Source organism: Pomacea canaliculata, linkage group LG3 (genome assembly GCF_003073045.1).
Source record: "Pomacea canaliculata isolate SZHN2017 linkage group LG3, ASM307304v1, whole genome shotgun sequence".
NCBI classification, from domain to species: Eukaryota; Metazoa; Mollusca; class Gastropoda; order Architaenioglossa; family Ampullariidae; genus Pomacea; species Pomacea canaliculata.
The window spans coordinates 29,799,413-29,816,226 of NC_037592.1; the positions used below are offsets into that span (position 1 = coordinate 29,799,413).

Below are 16,814 nucleotides of genomic sequence, written 5' to 3' on the forward strand. Positions count from 1 at the left end.
GATATTTAGTCCAAAAGGCAGAGAAGGTTGTCTGCCTTTTCAAGATTTCTCCCTTTTTTTAACTCTCAAATGGTAATTACTTTCTTTGACCTAAAAAATTGACCTTTCTGTGTTGGTGGTGTCAACTTTCTTAGCTGGTTACCGCGCACTCAAGAAGAGTATATTAGAGTATAAGAGTATACTGGCGGCCATCATATGCTAGTATTGTGGGTCTGAGATACGTATTTATATTTCAAAGGTAAATAAATCAAGGGCAAGAGCCTTGTCTTCATAGTTATCAAGCGGCGTCCATGTTTAACCCTGGGACCCTTGTTATAAAGCGGACGGAAAGGTTCCAAGTGACATAAAGTAGCATCAGAGGGGTCTTGACAGTGTTTCGTAACTATGGAGACAAGGAATTTCTCCTTGGTTTCCATGTCTTGCCCACAGGGAACAGCTCACTCTCACTTCTTGAACGTGGCCCTTAGTCCAAAAAAAACTAAAAACTAAAAACTGTCTCTTTAGTAGCTTCCTACAGAGGATATACCAGCTATATACCTACATCAAGAGAAAAAATGAAATAAGACCAGAGGGACATCTGTGGGCTTGTCTAACTGACCCAGGATCCTGTAGCATCACTGAAGCACACAGCTTCCAGCCGTCCTCTGTCTGTCCTCGGCTGTAGGACAGCGTGAAAACAGTAGCGACTGCGCATGCCCAGCATCCGTGGACCTCCCTCCCTAAAAATAAAAGTCGGCGAGTCCTGCGGGAGACGGGTGCTTGTGGAACGCAGGACGCCCCCGAGCACCTTTTTTTTCCCCTCCCGTCCTCTAATCGGCAGATTAAGATTGACGACAATGGGTTTTCTTGTAACGGCTGTCGGGGTGCTTCCAATTGGATGGCTCCTCCTTTTGCCTCGTAGATAGTGATCTCTCAACTGCCGATCCATCTTCGACTTGGCTATCCCTCACTTTTTTACTCCCCTACCCTACCAACAACCTCCCATAAAGAAGCCAGAAACGACACACACACCGAGTGGGTAGAAAAGTCTCCGTCATCTAGTGAGGAACGGATGATGAGGGGGATGTGTTGTGGTGGGGGGAGGAGATGGGAGTAGAGCAGTGACACTCAGTTCAACAAGCGGACAGAACGATGTCAGTGCGCTGATGAGTTGAAAGGATGATTTCCGCTCGAGAGCTGCCCGCGCATCCCAAGGGCTGATCTCTCCGCGTGCCGCCATGTCACCGCTGCCGACAGCCGCGCAGCTTCCATCCCCCCATCCTCAGCACCGGAAGTGGCTCCGCAGGGAGGCGCCCTCATTCAATTACACGGCCGCGTGGCTCGCGAGGCAATTTGGCACGTGCCACCGCAGCCTCCACTGCGCACCCAGCCTCGTGCATGATGGGGCCGGGTGGGCGAACTGCGGTAATCTGAGCATGCAACCATTGTCATCCTACTCGTCACATCACGTGACCTCTTCCCCTTTTCTGCCTCCCTTTCTTGTTCACACTCTTTGATTGCTGGTTGTCATTATGATTTTCGTTCCCGGGCCAATAATCATAACGGGTATGTTTCAATATGGAGTCTTTATATGCGGGTAAGACACACACGCGCACACAAAGCAAAATGACGAATGAAAATATCTGGCATGGAAGTCAGCCTGATGCCCTAACGGCTGATGTTTGCTTTTAAAGCCATTGAAGCGCCAACCTGTTTACTTTCTTACGAGTGTGTTGCGGAGGCAGCATTTAGAGGAACTATTTAGCTCTCCCTACCTCCTTCTCTCCTCCCCTCCCCTGTCTCTCCTCCCCTCCCCTGTCTCTCCTCCCCTCCCCCTATCTCTCCTTTGTGGTTTGTTTCATTTTGCTTCATTTCTTGTTTTGAAGACAACTTTGCAACTTTTATCGCAATCATGCAGCTTCTGTTCTAGCCTGTACACGTTGAAATATTTTTTTGGGCTAATTTACCCTTGATATTTCCATTTCCAGTCAATGCCTATATTCTTTGTCGTACATTGAGCAACCTTGAGTAGACTACATTTTTGTCTTAATGCGTATAGCAAATTAATATGGATAAACTAGAATATTTTTTTTTATTCAGCCTCGGGCATCTTTCAGTTAAAGCTGACCCTTCTGTTAACAGGACCTGAAATGGAGTGTCAGCAGGCTTTGTATCTAAAAGTATAATTCCGTTGGTTGGTTGGTTTCGTGCCGTAGGCTATATCAACGAAGACACAATAACACAATATCAGCCAAAGGGCAATGCAAATGATGTTCCTGATTTGTTTGTCATCCGTTGAACTAAGTCATGCGTATAAAGCAGGTCTACAACAGGTCAGACGGGAACAGATTAATACAATATCAACATGGTTCTGTTCTTTGCATAGATAGGTAGCGGATGGATAAGGGTGCAGGAGATGGAAGATAGGATGAATGCAGGAACTCATGCAATATCGTGACAAACTGAAAGCTCTGTAAACAATGAATAGAACAAATGGCTGAGACGAGAGTTGAAGCCAGGACATTCCTTGCTGTGGTGCTGGGAGCCATTACAGAAACAAAAGAATCAAAACAATCGACATTTTTATACAGCCATATATTTCTGTGCAAATGAGTTAGAATTTCCAATCACGTGTTAGCGAAAAGTAATAAAAACCTTTGTTGATGGTATTTCATTTCGCATAAATGCTGCTTTTAATTTTCAGGAAGAAGGGTTAAGACAATAAAATGTTTCCTCTGTAGAGGGCATTCACATTCTCGGATGTGAAAATGTCGTTCGGCGATGGAGGTTCTTTGAATCTTAAAAAAAAAAAAGCAGTCACCAACTAAACTATTCTCTGTTGAGGTGGGATCCAAACGAAAGGTGTAGCCAGTCCCGACAGCTGTAGACCTGGATGTAGAATGCTTCCACAGCGTGTCGTGACCAAGCTCTGGCTTCGCGTCCAACTATTTCCGACAGCAGCTGTCCGCACCAGCTGCCTTCCACACCCGTCCTCTCTGCTTCCTTGCTGCTGCTCCTCCTGCTGGCTCCTTGCACGCATTCAAGTGTGTGTGTTAGTTTGTACTATAATGCTTCATCTAAATATGTAATCTCTTTCTTGTATACTCCTCCATTTCTCTTTCCTTTTCACGTATATTCCTGCAATCCTTCTTATATTCATCCACTTGTCTGCCATCTATTTGTCCTCCCTAAATTCATCAACTTGTCTTCACACATACATGCACGAACTCACACACACACACAACCATAAAGCACATAGTAACCGTTATGCAGACATTGATCTCATACGAGCTCCAGGAACCAACGACGTCCAGTCATTTGTTGCGGCAGCTTAAAAAAATCTCTTCTGCTTATCTTACAAGGATGGATGGGAGGGGAAAAAAAAGTACAATCGTGTATTCGTCGAATGTCAGAAACAGAAAAGTTTAATATTTCCATGGCATGCGAGGTCTTTTGTTCCCCAACTCCCCAATTCCCCATCTCCACCCTTACTCTCCTATTTCCCCTGTCTGGCCACGTTCCTCCACTGACCGACTGGCATCCGATTTTCGTTGGCATTCGCACAGCTAGTCAAGCTCAGTCGCCTCCCTTCCTTGCACGCTCCTGAAGGAGGCTCTCGCCGGTCTCCTGCTGACGTATCTGGGTCACGTGACCCAGCAAGTCCCGGCTACCGCTGCTGCTAGCACCTTTGAGTACATGAGAATAGGGAGAGGATGTCAGCCCTAATTTCATTGGTCTGTTAAAGCATGTGACATTGGGCGTCTTCGATGTGTCTGCTACCATGGACACTATATCAAATTGAAAGTAATTTTTTGAGGGGAAGGTGGGTCAATTTTTTTGCTTCTGCATGTACGAGTGTGTTGGTGTCTTTGTCTCTCTGTGGAAGGAAAGGTTACTAAATATAAAGCATTTGCCAATGCTGAGTTCAAGATAATTATAATTGCACACAAAAAGTCAAGCGTCCTCCCTTGAAAAATAATCACGAAAATTAAAGTGCACCTGCCATAGAACCGGAAACAACGAGCAATCTTGTGTTTTCGTGCTGATTGCTGTCATTTTAATATCTGTCTTTTGTGAATGAAAGCATTTTGTGAAATTGAAAACACATACCGTTCTCTTCCTGTCGTTAGCCGCCATCCTCTCAATGACAAGGTGTAGTTAAGGTGCTTGCTGTGTAGATGTGGAAGAAGTGCGTTTAATGAGATGCTAATGAGACACTCCTCAACTACAGACTTTGAGAACAGTTTCAGAAACGGAAATAGTAGATAAACGAAGAGATCGGTAAGGTAGAAGTCGCCATGACTCTCATGGCATGGCCTGCTGTCAGTGGATTTGTGTCAAATATATATATGGTTTTTGATGACACTTTTGCATTATTTATAACATTTTACAACATTATTTATAAAATTTTACACTTATTTAAAATGCTTAGTCAGAATTGGACTGCTTTCCCTAGACCAGAGTTCTTGTACAGTGCCCACCGGCCAGAGAGCTGGTGGGAACTTCATGAAACAAGCAGGTCCCTCAGAAATAAAATTTTCTGTACAGGGATTGGAGTACGAAATATCGAACACTGTTCTATACAGAAATTTGTAATTTAGGTGTAAAACAGTAGATTTTAATATGCATCTATGGTTTATATTTGCTTCTTGATGTATTACATTAAAACACATTGCAGTCAGCGTGTCAGCCAGCAATAAACCAAAACTAAAAGCATCAGGAAGCAGAAGCAGTATTATCATATGAATCCGACAAGATGGGTGAGGCATCGTTGTGCCATTAATGAAGTGAATGTCAAGTAAAAGGCTAGCTGGAGCCAGATAATCTTCTGGATGTATAGTAGGATGGAAAACAGATCGCTAAAACTGTGAAAAATTGTCTGCTTCTAGGAATTGTTTGAATGTGAGTTTCTTAGTGAAATAGATTGTTTGTACTATATTCATGTAAGAACACACACGCGCACTCACACACTCTGTAATGAATACGCCGCTACATCATATAGCTTTTATATTTATATTATTTAGGCTATAAAAATTAATTACTAAAGCTGTGTTGTTAGTTGCATTATGTAGACTATCAAGCGCTGAAGTTTATTTGTATTGTAATGAGAAATACGTGAACCACTTTGTGATCTTACATTGGTCAGTCAGCAAGGAGTTTAAATGGTTATCATTTTTAATTTTATTTCAAACACTCATGTTTAATTTTTAAATTACTCCACTCAGATTAATGCTAGTTCATTATAAATCATCGTCACCAGCATGTATAGCTCAATGTCCTCTTGACAATGCCAATAGATTGATGTTGACTTCAGACCATAATGTTTAAAACTTCCGAATTCCTCAGTATGAATATGGTCTTGTTAAACATTTACTTCTTTATAAATACTTTCATTATCTATTACTCTTTCTTGTCAGTATTTTTCCCAAACCCGTTGCCTTCTCGCTCATACAGCAAACACACCCGCGGACACATAATTTGCCAGCACAAGGTTTAGTAATGGATTTATTGATGTTTAAAAAAATACGTGAAGGTGGTCAAAGAATCTACATACATATACATACATTGGTTGTCTTTACTTTCCAGTTCTTACTTTCTCACGTTTGCTAATGTACTTTGTCATATAAGTATTCAGCAGCAGCGGCTTTGTAACACGAAGAATAAAATAAACGGTGAGATGGGATTTCATATGGGACTATGATTATTACCATTTTTTTCTGCTCCAGACAGCTCCTTCTCAATACAAATCGTGTGATTCCTGTAAGAACAAACTCAGAACTTCACATGATCTACAGTTTCTTACGAGCTATAATCACAAAGGAGTTCTAAAAAGTAATAACAAGACATGTCTGAAATCAGTTCCAACTACTTTTCCCAGATTCTTTATCTTATTTACTTATTATTATTTTTGTGCAATATATCCTGCTCCCCAGCTCCGCGTTGAAGCCCGCTATTCTCTAATTTGACCTCGGCAGGTCGTATAGTGCTTCTGCCTATTTATAATTAAATGTCGACATTCTCTCTCTCTCCGTTCTCTCTACTCATATCGACTTGTCACGTGACCATCAGTGTTTCTCCTGCCTGTATGAAAACAGTCGGGGGGAACGGAGCAGCGTCTGTGTTGTGTGTGGCCGGTCCTCACAATAAAACCCGATGCCGTGTAGGATTTTCTCATCCCTGCTGATCAAGCGAAGCTGATGGCTGGCTTTACGGCAACACTTGCTATCCCCACCTGTAGAAATGACTAGTCAGCTAGTACGGACCCCCATAAAACGGGGAGGTTAAGCTCTCCACGCCCTGGGTTATGAGGGTAGGGAGGAAGTGGGATGATGACGGCGGGGGTTTATGGGAAGATGCGCGCATTCAAGTGAAGGACCGCGTTGGCCTGTTATACCTCGGTGTATGTGTGTGGATATTTTATTGTCAAGAGACTTCATCTCCAGGAGTTAGCTGTTGACTCTTCTGTTCGCGAGAGGCAAGCTTAAAAATCGCATTTTCACCTGTTGTTGCAATTGGCCAACACCGCATTTCCAGACACGTTACAAAAACCGACTCGTTGTTATGGCAACAGACATGTCTTGTTAGCATGTACTTGGAGCTCTGGGATTGACTGGAATCATCGGTGACGCCAGAAGTTAGAGTTTAAATCAGTACACATAAAATATTTTTAAAAGGTGTAACATTTTCTGTTATTGAAAACTTACGACACTGCCTTGTTTTGTTCGTCTGCCATAAACTTTGGGTTTCATTTCATATCTAGCTCAGTCTGGTCTTTAAAAAAGAATCCCTTTGTCAAGCAGCGAATTTTCAACGCACGTGCGTGGACAACGTGGGGTTATGAAGATGTAACAGACATAAAGCCAACCAATCAACAACAGACCATCCATTCGTCCGACCATACAGGGAACTCATTAATGTCTCCATCAGGTGTATAACTCCAGCATTTACAGCAGCTCATGACCTGAAGGTATTACAAAGGCCAGAAAGGAACCAAAAAAAAATAAAAAATTAAAGCAAGAATGTGAGAAGAACTAAGATAACAAGTCTATGGAAAGATAACAAAAGGAAATAAAATAGTCTTTATGAACTGCAAGATTTCACGACTTGTGTGCTTTGCTCGTGTTTGTATATATGCAAATATGTGGATGTGAGTATTCAGGTGTTTGTGAATGTGAATACGCAACGGTGAGAGAAAGGTGTGTAGAAACATGTGTTACAGAGTATTTCTCACCCTATCACTTTAATTTGTTTGTGTATTGCAAAATGGAATGGGTGCAACCAGGCCCGTTCTTACCCCCCGCGGGGCCCGAGGCATAGGGTATGTGCGGGGCCCTTGACACGACGATCGCCATGGTTGTTATTTAATGAAATGTGCGGGGCCCTAGGCAGATGCCTCGTCTGCCTGCCCCTAAGCACGGCCCTGGGTGCAACTATATAACGCAAAAGTTGATGGGTGTAACAATATGTGTATATCGTCCTCGCGCAGGCTCGAAGTTTACCTTCCCATCTAAACCTTCCATCCATTTCACCATTAAGTTCTCCCAGTTAAAGGGGATAACGGATACCAGCTGTTCTTCTTCTTCTTGTCCTTGATCTACTGTGTAGGTGTAGTTGACGGACAAATAAGAAAATAGAAATGTTGCTGACCTTGTGGACGAGCACACGGTCTCTCCATCAGATCGATAGTTCATCTGCAACCTGGCGGAGCATCCAGCAAAACGCCGGAACGTTTGAAACCAGACGGATCCACCGGCGCAGAACACAGCGGAATCCTCTTCCAAAGATGAATTCTTGCTATTTGCACTGAAGCTCAGACTCGCTTGGCGGTTTATCAAAGGCCTGGAGGCGTTTCATGCCATTTGGCCAAGGTCTTGTTTGTTTGATGGAGAGATGGAGAACTTAAACTGCTTGCGGTTTGATAGCACTGGCTACAGCACTGGTCATTATAGATCATGATATAAGCATTGTCATTAGTTTACATCTTCTTCTTCTTCTACTTCTTGATGTCGCTGGTGGAATTATTAAAGATGTCTGTTAGTCCACCAATGACGAAATGACTGATGATTAATTGATAATTACTTTATTTCTTTCATCTCTTTTAGGTGCATTTAAAACGCATTATTTATTGTTGTTTACACGAATGAAGCTAACGCGTGTGTCTTGATTTTTTGAAATAAAGGTACAAAAGATTAGAATTGTGTACTTTATATATAAAAAAATGAGAATGTGTGAAAGTGTGTGTGAAAGTGTGCATTGTGCACATCAATGAGGGGTAATGAGAAAGACACGACAATTATTTTAATTATTTAATGTGCAATTAGCGTAAACTCTATTATGACTTTTTTAATTATTTTGAGTTTATTATGAATACTTTCCTTATATTACCAAGCTCAATAACTCAAGTAGTTAATACTAGATGCTTAGATTTAAAATAAAAGTCATCTTACCTTGAGCTATCACATTTTTTTTAACGTGCCAAAGAGACACAACTCTAAACTTGTCAGTCGAGACGAGAAAACAAAAAGTTCTCCCCCTTGTGAAGAAAACGACGCGAGGAAAAACAAGTTTTCAAATTAGTGAAAGACTAGTCCCAGCCTCAGACCCTCTGTCCTTAGTACGGTCTCAGTCGCACAAAAATGGAGAAGACTTAATTGTAAATATTCTGTTCCCGCTGCAATCATTGATTTCTTCTTTTAGAATTCAACATTTGTCCTCCCCTCCACCTCTTTGCTATTTGTCGCTCGTTATACCCTGTTATTTATCCCTCTTCACTCCAACAGTAGGAGTTCGAACTGCCACAAGCTGAGAAGTGTATGTTGAGGTTACAACAACTGGCATTTATTTACACTATCTCATCCTCCTCCTCCTCACCCCCTTTTCCTCCTCCTCCTCCTGTTTCTTCTCCTCCGCCTCCTCTGTGGTGTGTCTTTCCTTCCTTATTTTACAAATCTCTCTTCACTCCGCACTTTCTCTGACCCTTTGTGAATCTGTGTGTGCGCGTGCGTGCACGCACGCATCCTTCACTTCCTGTTTCGTTCACGCAGTCATTAGCACATCGATTTTACCTTCAGAGACGTCGACCCTACGCAGTAAAATTAATTCGTCTTTTATTTTTTATTTTGCTCCACGGGAAATGAACCGGACATTGGCCGCTACACCTAAACACCTGTGTCTCCCATTAAGCAACTACAATGTCCGCCATTTAGTGGTTTCTCGTTAACTCTCGTCCTCCTGGAGATCCACGCCACAGCTTATCGACGGCAACAAGAACACTGCACGCGTAGGTGATGCACAATTTATTTGATGCTGTAAATTAAACGTTTCACACGAAACCTTCGAGCAACTAGTGAAATATATTTCATATTCTTCTTTTCTTTTGCAACAGTTCAAATGCTGTTTTACATGTCTTCAAATGCCCAACAGAACTGTTCTGTCTGAAGTGTTGAGACAGTAGATCCAGCGGGTTCTGTTACTAAAACAATGTCATAATAATTGTAGATATAATAGTAGTTGTAGCTATCATGATAATTGTAGATATCGTGGTAGTTGTAGAATAAAAATATTGTTCTTCATGGAACGTGTTACTGTTCCTGTTATGTTGTGATTAATTTAATATTAGCTTTCAGATAACATCTCTCTCCTCCTCACTTCTTATCTATCATCTCAGTGTATCTCATATTTGTTCTTTATGCATCCAACCATCCAGCCATCCGTCCAACCATCAATCCGTCTCTCTTTCCCTCTCTGCGTATCCCCCGTCTTCTTCATTGCTCTCTTTTCCACACACTCTTCCTCACTAAACATCCAACTGTAAAAACGAACTCCTGAACTTGTTTCTGAGCACTTGTTTATTTTCTCTGTTGTCTGCGTTCTACTGCTTTTCACACGCATCTCAAAAGTGCATTGATTCAATAGAAACGCCAAGGACCACTGCTCACAGACGTACAGCATTATTACAGCACGCACATTTAAATTTAACGGAAAAATATATGTTCACCATCTCCCTCGAGACCGAATGAAACCGTACCCAGTGTTACCCGCTTCTGGAATGTTGTAATCCTCAGGGAATATTTGACACAAGTGTAACATACTCAAAGGTAGGACGTTTTGGTGTATGAATATCTGGTGTTTACACTGGGTCAGCAGTCATACGCCAGACACTTGCACGACACTGGCACCGGGATGGTTGTCTTCACGATGCGCCTCCCAGGCTCCAGTACGTCACAGTACACCCACATCTCGCGCGGCACGTCTTCCGGTATGCAAGGGCGGTAACCAGCGTACGCGTTATGCCCCTTACACTGTGAATGGCTGAAAAGGGGGAATAACACACACAGGCACATAAAAGACGTTGATGAAGCTTTCACATTGGTAAATTGCAAATCATCTACACATTCGTAGCTGCAAATAAATTTATCCTTGGCTCGGCAAAAGGAAACTGCAATCTAGATTACAGATTCCAGGATGTGAAACTCTGGAAAGAGCTTTCAAAGCTTCATTTTATGCACATTAATCAATCACACGCGCTTATTTTATTAAGCTTGGGATATCTGATTTGTACATTAAAGGTGCTCGTTTATTCTTAGATATATACGGCATATTTTACGTATGCAAAGCGAAAACGAACATTCATGAAACCCAGACCGGTCCTAAAGATGAAAGGGCACTCCGTGCAATGATCAAAGTGATTCGCTTTGATCTCCATACTGTACTAGAAACTTGATACCGTGGAAAGGTTTAATGAAGGTTTTTGACAATAGGACAAAGCCCTCCTAAATCTTTTCAGTAAAATTCACATGAAAGGGTTAAAACTGAGCAGTAAACAACAACACGAAACTAAAGCCTTTGCAAAGTTGTTACGTACCCACAAGAAACGAAGCGGATGGCTTGATGAAGGGGGTAGACTAGCCAGCAATGACCGCCATAAGCATCAAAGCTGCGAAGAAGGAGGGTGTAGCCAATGCAACCACCAACGGGGTCTACACTAACGGCTTCTCCGACGTTGGACTGCAGGTCTCTGGAGACACAGAAACCACCCAGAGCTTCGCCATTCAACATCACTAAATTTACTGGACCCCTCTGGGGAAAAAAAATTTCCAAGTCCAGGCACTAATTTCTGCCGTCGAGGGAAGTAACTGTGGGCTGAAGGTCGATATACAGAGAGTATCACAAATACACAGAATATTCACGAACGCACTCACACACGCGCGCCAACACACACACAGAAATCAGTAGTCAGTATATTCTCACTATTTTTAGGAAAGCTCGGGGAAATAGAATATGATTGCAAACACCAGAGCATACCCTAATGTTACTGCAGTACTTCCGAAATAGAGATACTTGGCCACCTAACATCTTCGAACTGCATTTATCTGATTTGTAAAAACAAACAAGCTTTCTGTAAAAACACTTCGATCTCCTGCAGTATTATGTGCAACCTGAATCTATCGTTTCTATTTTAGCAACGAGTCCGGAGGAAAAAGTCTTGAGTATTTCCTGATGATTATCTTTTTTGTCCTGTCAACAAGACGATCCGTTGTAGTTGAAATCGGAAGGAGGTGGATTAAGTGCGCACTATGTCTTTACATCGAAACCCAAGATTGTTGCACTCAGTACTAAATGTCAGAACGATTGTCAATGGATTCTCTTTTTCACTCCAAAAAATGTTTTTCTTCGCGGTGTATTTTAAGTCCTTAGTCAATGGTAATTGCAATATCGTCACTATTTAACACTAAGGACAATTGTAACAAGAGTGAAACGGTGTACAAGACGAGGGATAATATTTAATTTGTTTGTCGCCGCAGACCAAGTCGATTTGACACTTTGAGCTTGGCGAAGGGGAAGCAACCTTAGCAGTAAAGCGAGGGAATAACTTGTGGACGTCTGTGCGAGTGACGTTGCCAACCGACATAAAAGCCCTGCTAAACTGACATATATAAAAATTTGGCCAAGTTCGGCAAAGTTTTCACATAATCGTTAGGTAAAAACTTGGTCAAACATTGTTTGTCCACATTTGTTCAGTTACGAAGGCCATTAGGGAAGACAGAGAGGGAACTAGGTTTTTGTTACATGGGCCAAAACATGATAAGACTGCAGTTTGGGCCACTGCTTCTTATCAGTGAAGAAGACTACGGTTTCATTGTTCCCATACAGATACTTCTTTGTTTAAAAGGGACAGAAGAGGCAGACTACTCCGCATAATAATGTAGTAAGGTGATATTAAAATGATGGTGGTCCAATCCAGAGTTCAGTAATGTAACAGTAACAATCAACATTCATACAACGAAGCAGCGGGTAACAAAATGTACAGACATTAAAGACATTATGAGACAAGATTTCAGCGCGTAATGTATCAAAAATGAAGAGATTTGACAGTATATCGACAGTTCTTACTTATCCAAAATGTTGTGGAGAATATCTTTTTCTGTGGCCGGGCTGGTGGCGGGGACCCCATCTTTGAAGATTTGTTCCAGAACGTCCTTGCGTTCGTGTAGTTCTAGGTATATATCATCTCTGCATCATCATCATCATCATCATCATCATCATCTCATCATCATCATCATCATCATCATCATCATCATCATCATCATCATCATCATCATCATCATCATCATCATCACAAGCAGCAGCATCAGTGTTGTCGTCGTCGTTGTAGTCGTCATTCTCATGATAAACTTCCATGTTCATTTTTCTACACATTTTTTTTATTGTGGTCACTAGAGTTTCAGATTCTTTCATTAATTTTTTTAATTTAATTTTCCTCTTAAGTGTTCATTTGCACGACGCTCCACACCAACACGTTTCATGTGTCTCCAGGTAATAAAATAAATTTAGACCCATTGTTCTTTGCTTTGTCACTTGCCTCTTTTTTAGTTTTCTACAAACAATCTAATATTGCGGAAAACTCTGCTCACTTAATGAAAGAAAGCCAAAACTAACAGGAAATTATGGAATAAGGAGTATTTTACTCAATAATATTAAGCAGGCAGATATAGATATATACATACCTGGGATAGAAGTAAGACAGTTCTGATATATTGTATTTGTATGATTCAGGAGGTTTGTAGCATTGGTAACCCCCTCCTATTCTTCCCTCTGCGTATTTTGTGGGGAAAAAATAAATTTTATTTTTATAAATTATTAATCATCTACCTATATACAGTCTACAAATAACTATCTAAAATATCTTCTATAAAATTTTATCGATACGAGAAAAACTAATCACAATGTTTGTAATGTTTTGTTGTTTTTATTTGTTTGTTGATCTTGTGAAGAAACTAGAATTGTTATACTTCTGTAATCAACTGAACAAATCTGCAGTTTTAAAACCAAAATAGCAAGGCTGAACTAACAAAATGAAGAAAAATAGGAGTAGAATGTATAGATGAAAAATAATAATTTGACAGATCTTCGAGGGCTCGGAAAATGATAGTTGGTGTTGCATACCATCCTCCCTGTCGTAGACACCATCATATGATCCAGGTGCCAGGTCTACTTTAAAGGAGGGCCCGTCCAGGTAGCTGTACCCCCCTTGCCCTCCTGTAAGGGAACCGTGGAGCGTGAGACACACCAACGCTGTGAGCAGAATCCACTGCCGCGCCATCTACAACTGCAAACATTTTGTTGATAAATCACACACTGTAATGGCCTGGTCACAAACTTCAAGCAATCTTTCTGTCTGCGTATGTCCCTCTATGCTGTCTCCATATGAAATGATAGAAGATCAAGAAGGAGTGAATAACTTTCGTACAGCAAAGTCTTTTATTCTCCAAAAGAGCTTTTTCCTTTCTTCCAAAAAATGAAACAAAATATTTGGAATTGTCAATTGTCTTTGCTTCTCTCTCACACACAGGCTACAACAAATTGACACATTTAAATTGCTCTGACCCGCGTGACCTTATCAGTCGGTGGGCGACGGAGGAATCCAGCGGGAGGGATCAGAGACAGAAAGAGAGGACAAAAAAAAAAAAAAAAAAAGCTATCCTCTGAAATCGTGAATGTCTGCTGCTTCACATGTTCTTTAATGGCCTCAGCGCTTTTTCAGTATTTTCAAAATACCTCCGTTCGTCTACAAATCTGTCTGCCTGCCTGGGTACCTACTTTTCTGTCAACCTGTACCCATGGTACGCAGCCAGAACTTACACGTCCATAATCATTCCCTCCCTTTACTTCTAAGGTTGTTTACCCTTCACCAAGCCCTTGTTATTTAATCTGGAACGCCTCGGCCTTACTTGTTTTTCCTCAAACATTAACTCCCAGACTTTTAATGTAACTCGATTAACACCACTGTACACAGCAGACTGTAAATCAAATGTCAGAAAACGAATTATTTTCAAACTCAATATTGGTAGAGAAATGTCAGCGGGCAAAGCTCTTGGCTGGGAATTGCATCTTCTGTGCATTCTTGTCTTTGACATTATCAAGCTGGTAAGTGAAAACCAACTTTATGCCCCCTCGAAATTTTGAGAGAAGGTATAAATGAACTGGTGTGAGAATCGCAATCAACAGAAAAAAGTGCCTGCGACGATTAGTACTAGACTGTCATTACTAACATGCTGTCAGACACAAAGAGCCGAGAGTTTGTTTATACATGTAACAGTATTTTAAAGTGGGTGGGAGAGAAGGGATAAAGGAGGGTGCTTCTCGTCCTGATTTGCGTTTGTCATTAATATTAGAATCAAGGACATTACGAAGATTATTAAAGTCGCTGAGAAAAAAAAAAAATGTTCCAAAGTTGTTTGTCTTTTGTTGCTATATATAAACTAACAAAAACATTTTTACTGTCGCATTCGTTGAAAAAAAAAACATTTTTATTTTCATCTCTCCTCATTCATGCCACCACTTTACCTTTTGATAACTAATTAATGTACTCAGGTGGATAAACTTACACACTTGCAGAAAATAGCGTCTATTATTTTTAATGAATATTTTTCTAGAATTTTGCACCTCAAGTACAATGTGATTCTGGAGAGCATTTGTTAGTTTTGAAACACCAAAATGTTCTGTTCTGAGTTTTCCCACAGGAATAATCATTTAGTAAGAAGGCGTAGAAAAATGAAGAAAAATCAAGAAAAGAGAACAGAAATAAAAAATATTAAAATCTAAGTAAAAAGAAACCTAAAGCATAAATCCATTCTAAAACTCTGATTTCTGCTGACACAACTCTACAACTGATGTCTGAAATTCGGAAACGAGCACAGAAAAAATAATAGTAGAATTAAAATGATTTCTTGGGTGTTAAACTGCAATTTTATCAGTGAGTAAACTGATTATGAGAAAATTTGCCATTAGTTTACGGAACTTTTGCTATTTGTCTTAATTTACAGAAAATAAAATTGTGATAGTAAGACATTAATAGAACAGAAAGATAACGAGGGGTGGGAAAAAATTCCTTGCTCAGACGGTTTATGTCTATTTTGAGGACTTTTTGTGAGCATCCTACGACAATTACTTAAATATACTGCAGCAATAGTCTTTTGCAACACGAGTGAAGTTTGATGTACAGTGGCACCAAGTAAAGGCATTCAGTCTGCTGAAAAAATAGGTGTAGGTGAAATTTAAAAAAAAAAAAAAAAATATGCATTTTGAAATACTTGCCTTTTCTTTGTTGTCGGTGCTTGCCTCAAGACTGCCTGAAGAGATGAGAACAGCTACAACAGTGAAAAAGCCCACCAGACCAAGAGCACGTGACCTTAAGGTAATGCTTGCGTCACGTACACCGGCTGTCCCCATTCCCCCATCCCCCTCATAAGAAAAAGAAAAAAAGAGAGAGAGAGAGCCTCCTCCCTTTGTGTCCTCATCCTTTACTTCAGAGGCTGGGAAGGGACAGAGCCGACGAAAGAGTGAGGGGAGAGCAATTACTACCTTTACACCTCCGGTCGGGGAGTATGTCTGTTACTAGGTGACATTTGCTCCGAGTCCAATTTGTACATATCTATGTGTTGTCCGAAGGCGCAGAAGTAAGCGGTAATTGTCACCAAGGCAACAAAGATCGTGGATTCAAATCTCACCTCTGGCACAAGTCATGTATGTGGTGGTCTTAGTTACTACCTTGGTGTCAGCCATTAACAGGCAGCAACTTCTGACAGTGTAATTAGTGCAACCTAGTTGTGTCCAGTGCAGCCTACATTTTTCTGGCATGTCCCGTGAAGATCGAGGAGGTTGCTAGGTGCGCTGTTCATTCATCTTGTATAATGCCAAAGGTCACTGAATGGTTCATTTCCAGCAATCGGGACATTCCTCTGCCAGATGCGCTGTTTAAACCCTCCCAGATCCCGACCACAATCCACTTCAAGATCAACTTCAAAGTCTGGTGCTGGCAGCAAGTCAGTCAGCGTAAATAATAAGATCACAGAAACATTGTTTTTGAGACCAGCATCTAATATTATCATTGTGTTTGTGTATTTTTCTCTTTAGTAATCTTTAGTAAAGCACTTTGAGCCCGCTTTTAATGGTGGGGAAACGCGCAATGCAAATCAACTTTGTTAGTAGTATTGTCAGCATGATGTTGAATGTTACCACGAAACGATAACTCTGCACTGGAGACTGAGCTGGTTGAAGCGAGCTTATCTCCCCTGCACCAGTCTGCTTGCGTATACATCTGCATGGTCCAAGTTAAAGACTCAAACTGCATGAAAAAAAGTTATGTTAGTAACAGTTAGTTTAGTGCTAAACCTCGGTGGAACTCTCCAAATACAAATGAGCGCATTTATGACCATCACCATCCTCACTTTGATCCCTGTTTGTGTCTTTTATGTTTGTATTTTGCTGCTTGTCTGCACTGATGTTTCTCTTTCTATCCTTCATATGCTGTCTATGTCTCCTACTTGTCACTC

The 16,814-nt window shown here is 41.1% G+C and overlaps 1 protein-coding gene across 1 annotated transcript; it reads right to left on the reverse strand.

Moving 5' to 3' along the window:
* Positions 1-9,821: 9,821 nt before the first annotated feature.
* Positions 9,822-15,694, reverse strand: LOC112559946. The gene is made up of 6 exons (XM_025231458.1): positions 15,577-15,694; positions 13,426-13,588; positions 12,987-13,074; positions 12,373-12,492; positions 10,844-10,996; positions 9,822-10,290 (listed from the first exon to the last, which is right to left on the reverse strand). The coding sequence occupies exons 2-6, from the start codon at positions 13,580-13,582 to the stop codon at positions 10,119-10,121; spliced, it is 690 nt and encodes a 229-aa protein (XP_025087243.1). The 5' UTR covers positions 13,583-13,588; positions 15,577-15,694; the 3' UTR covers positions 9,822-10,118.
* Between the last annotated feature and the right edge of the window lie 1,120 nt (positions 15,695-16,814).

Excerpts from the sequence above, each read along its gene's own strand:
- LOC112559946 (XM_025231458.1), bottom strand. The coding sequence starts at position 13,582 with ATGGCGCGGCAGTGGATTCTGCTCACAGCGTTGGTGTGTCTCACGCTC. Across the intron at positions 13,075-13,425 it reads TGTCTACGACAGGGAGGATG|AGGGAAGAATAGGAGGGGGT; the intron begins GTATGCAACACC and ends CAAAATACGCAG. Across the intron at positions 10,997-12,372 it reads CTCCACAACATTTTGGATAA|AGACCTGCAGTCCAACGTCG; the intron begins GTAAGAACTGTC and ends CTGTGTCTCCAG.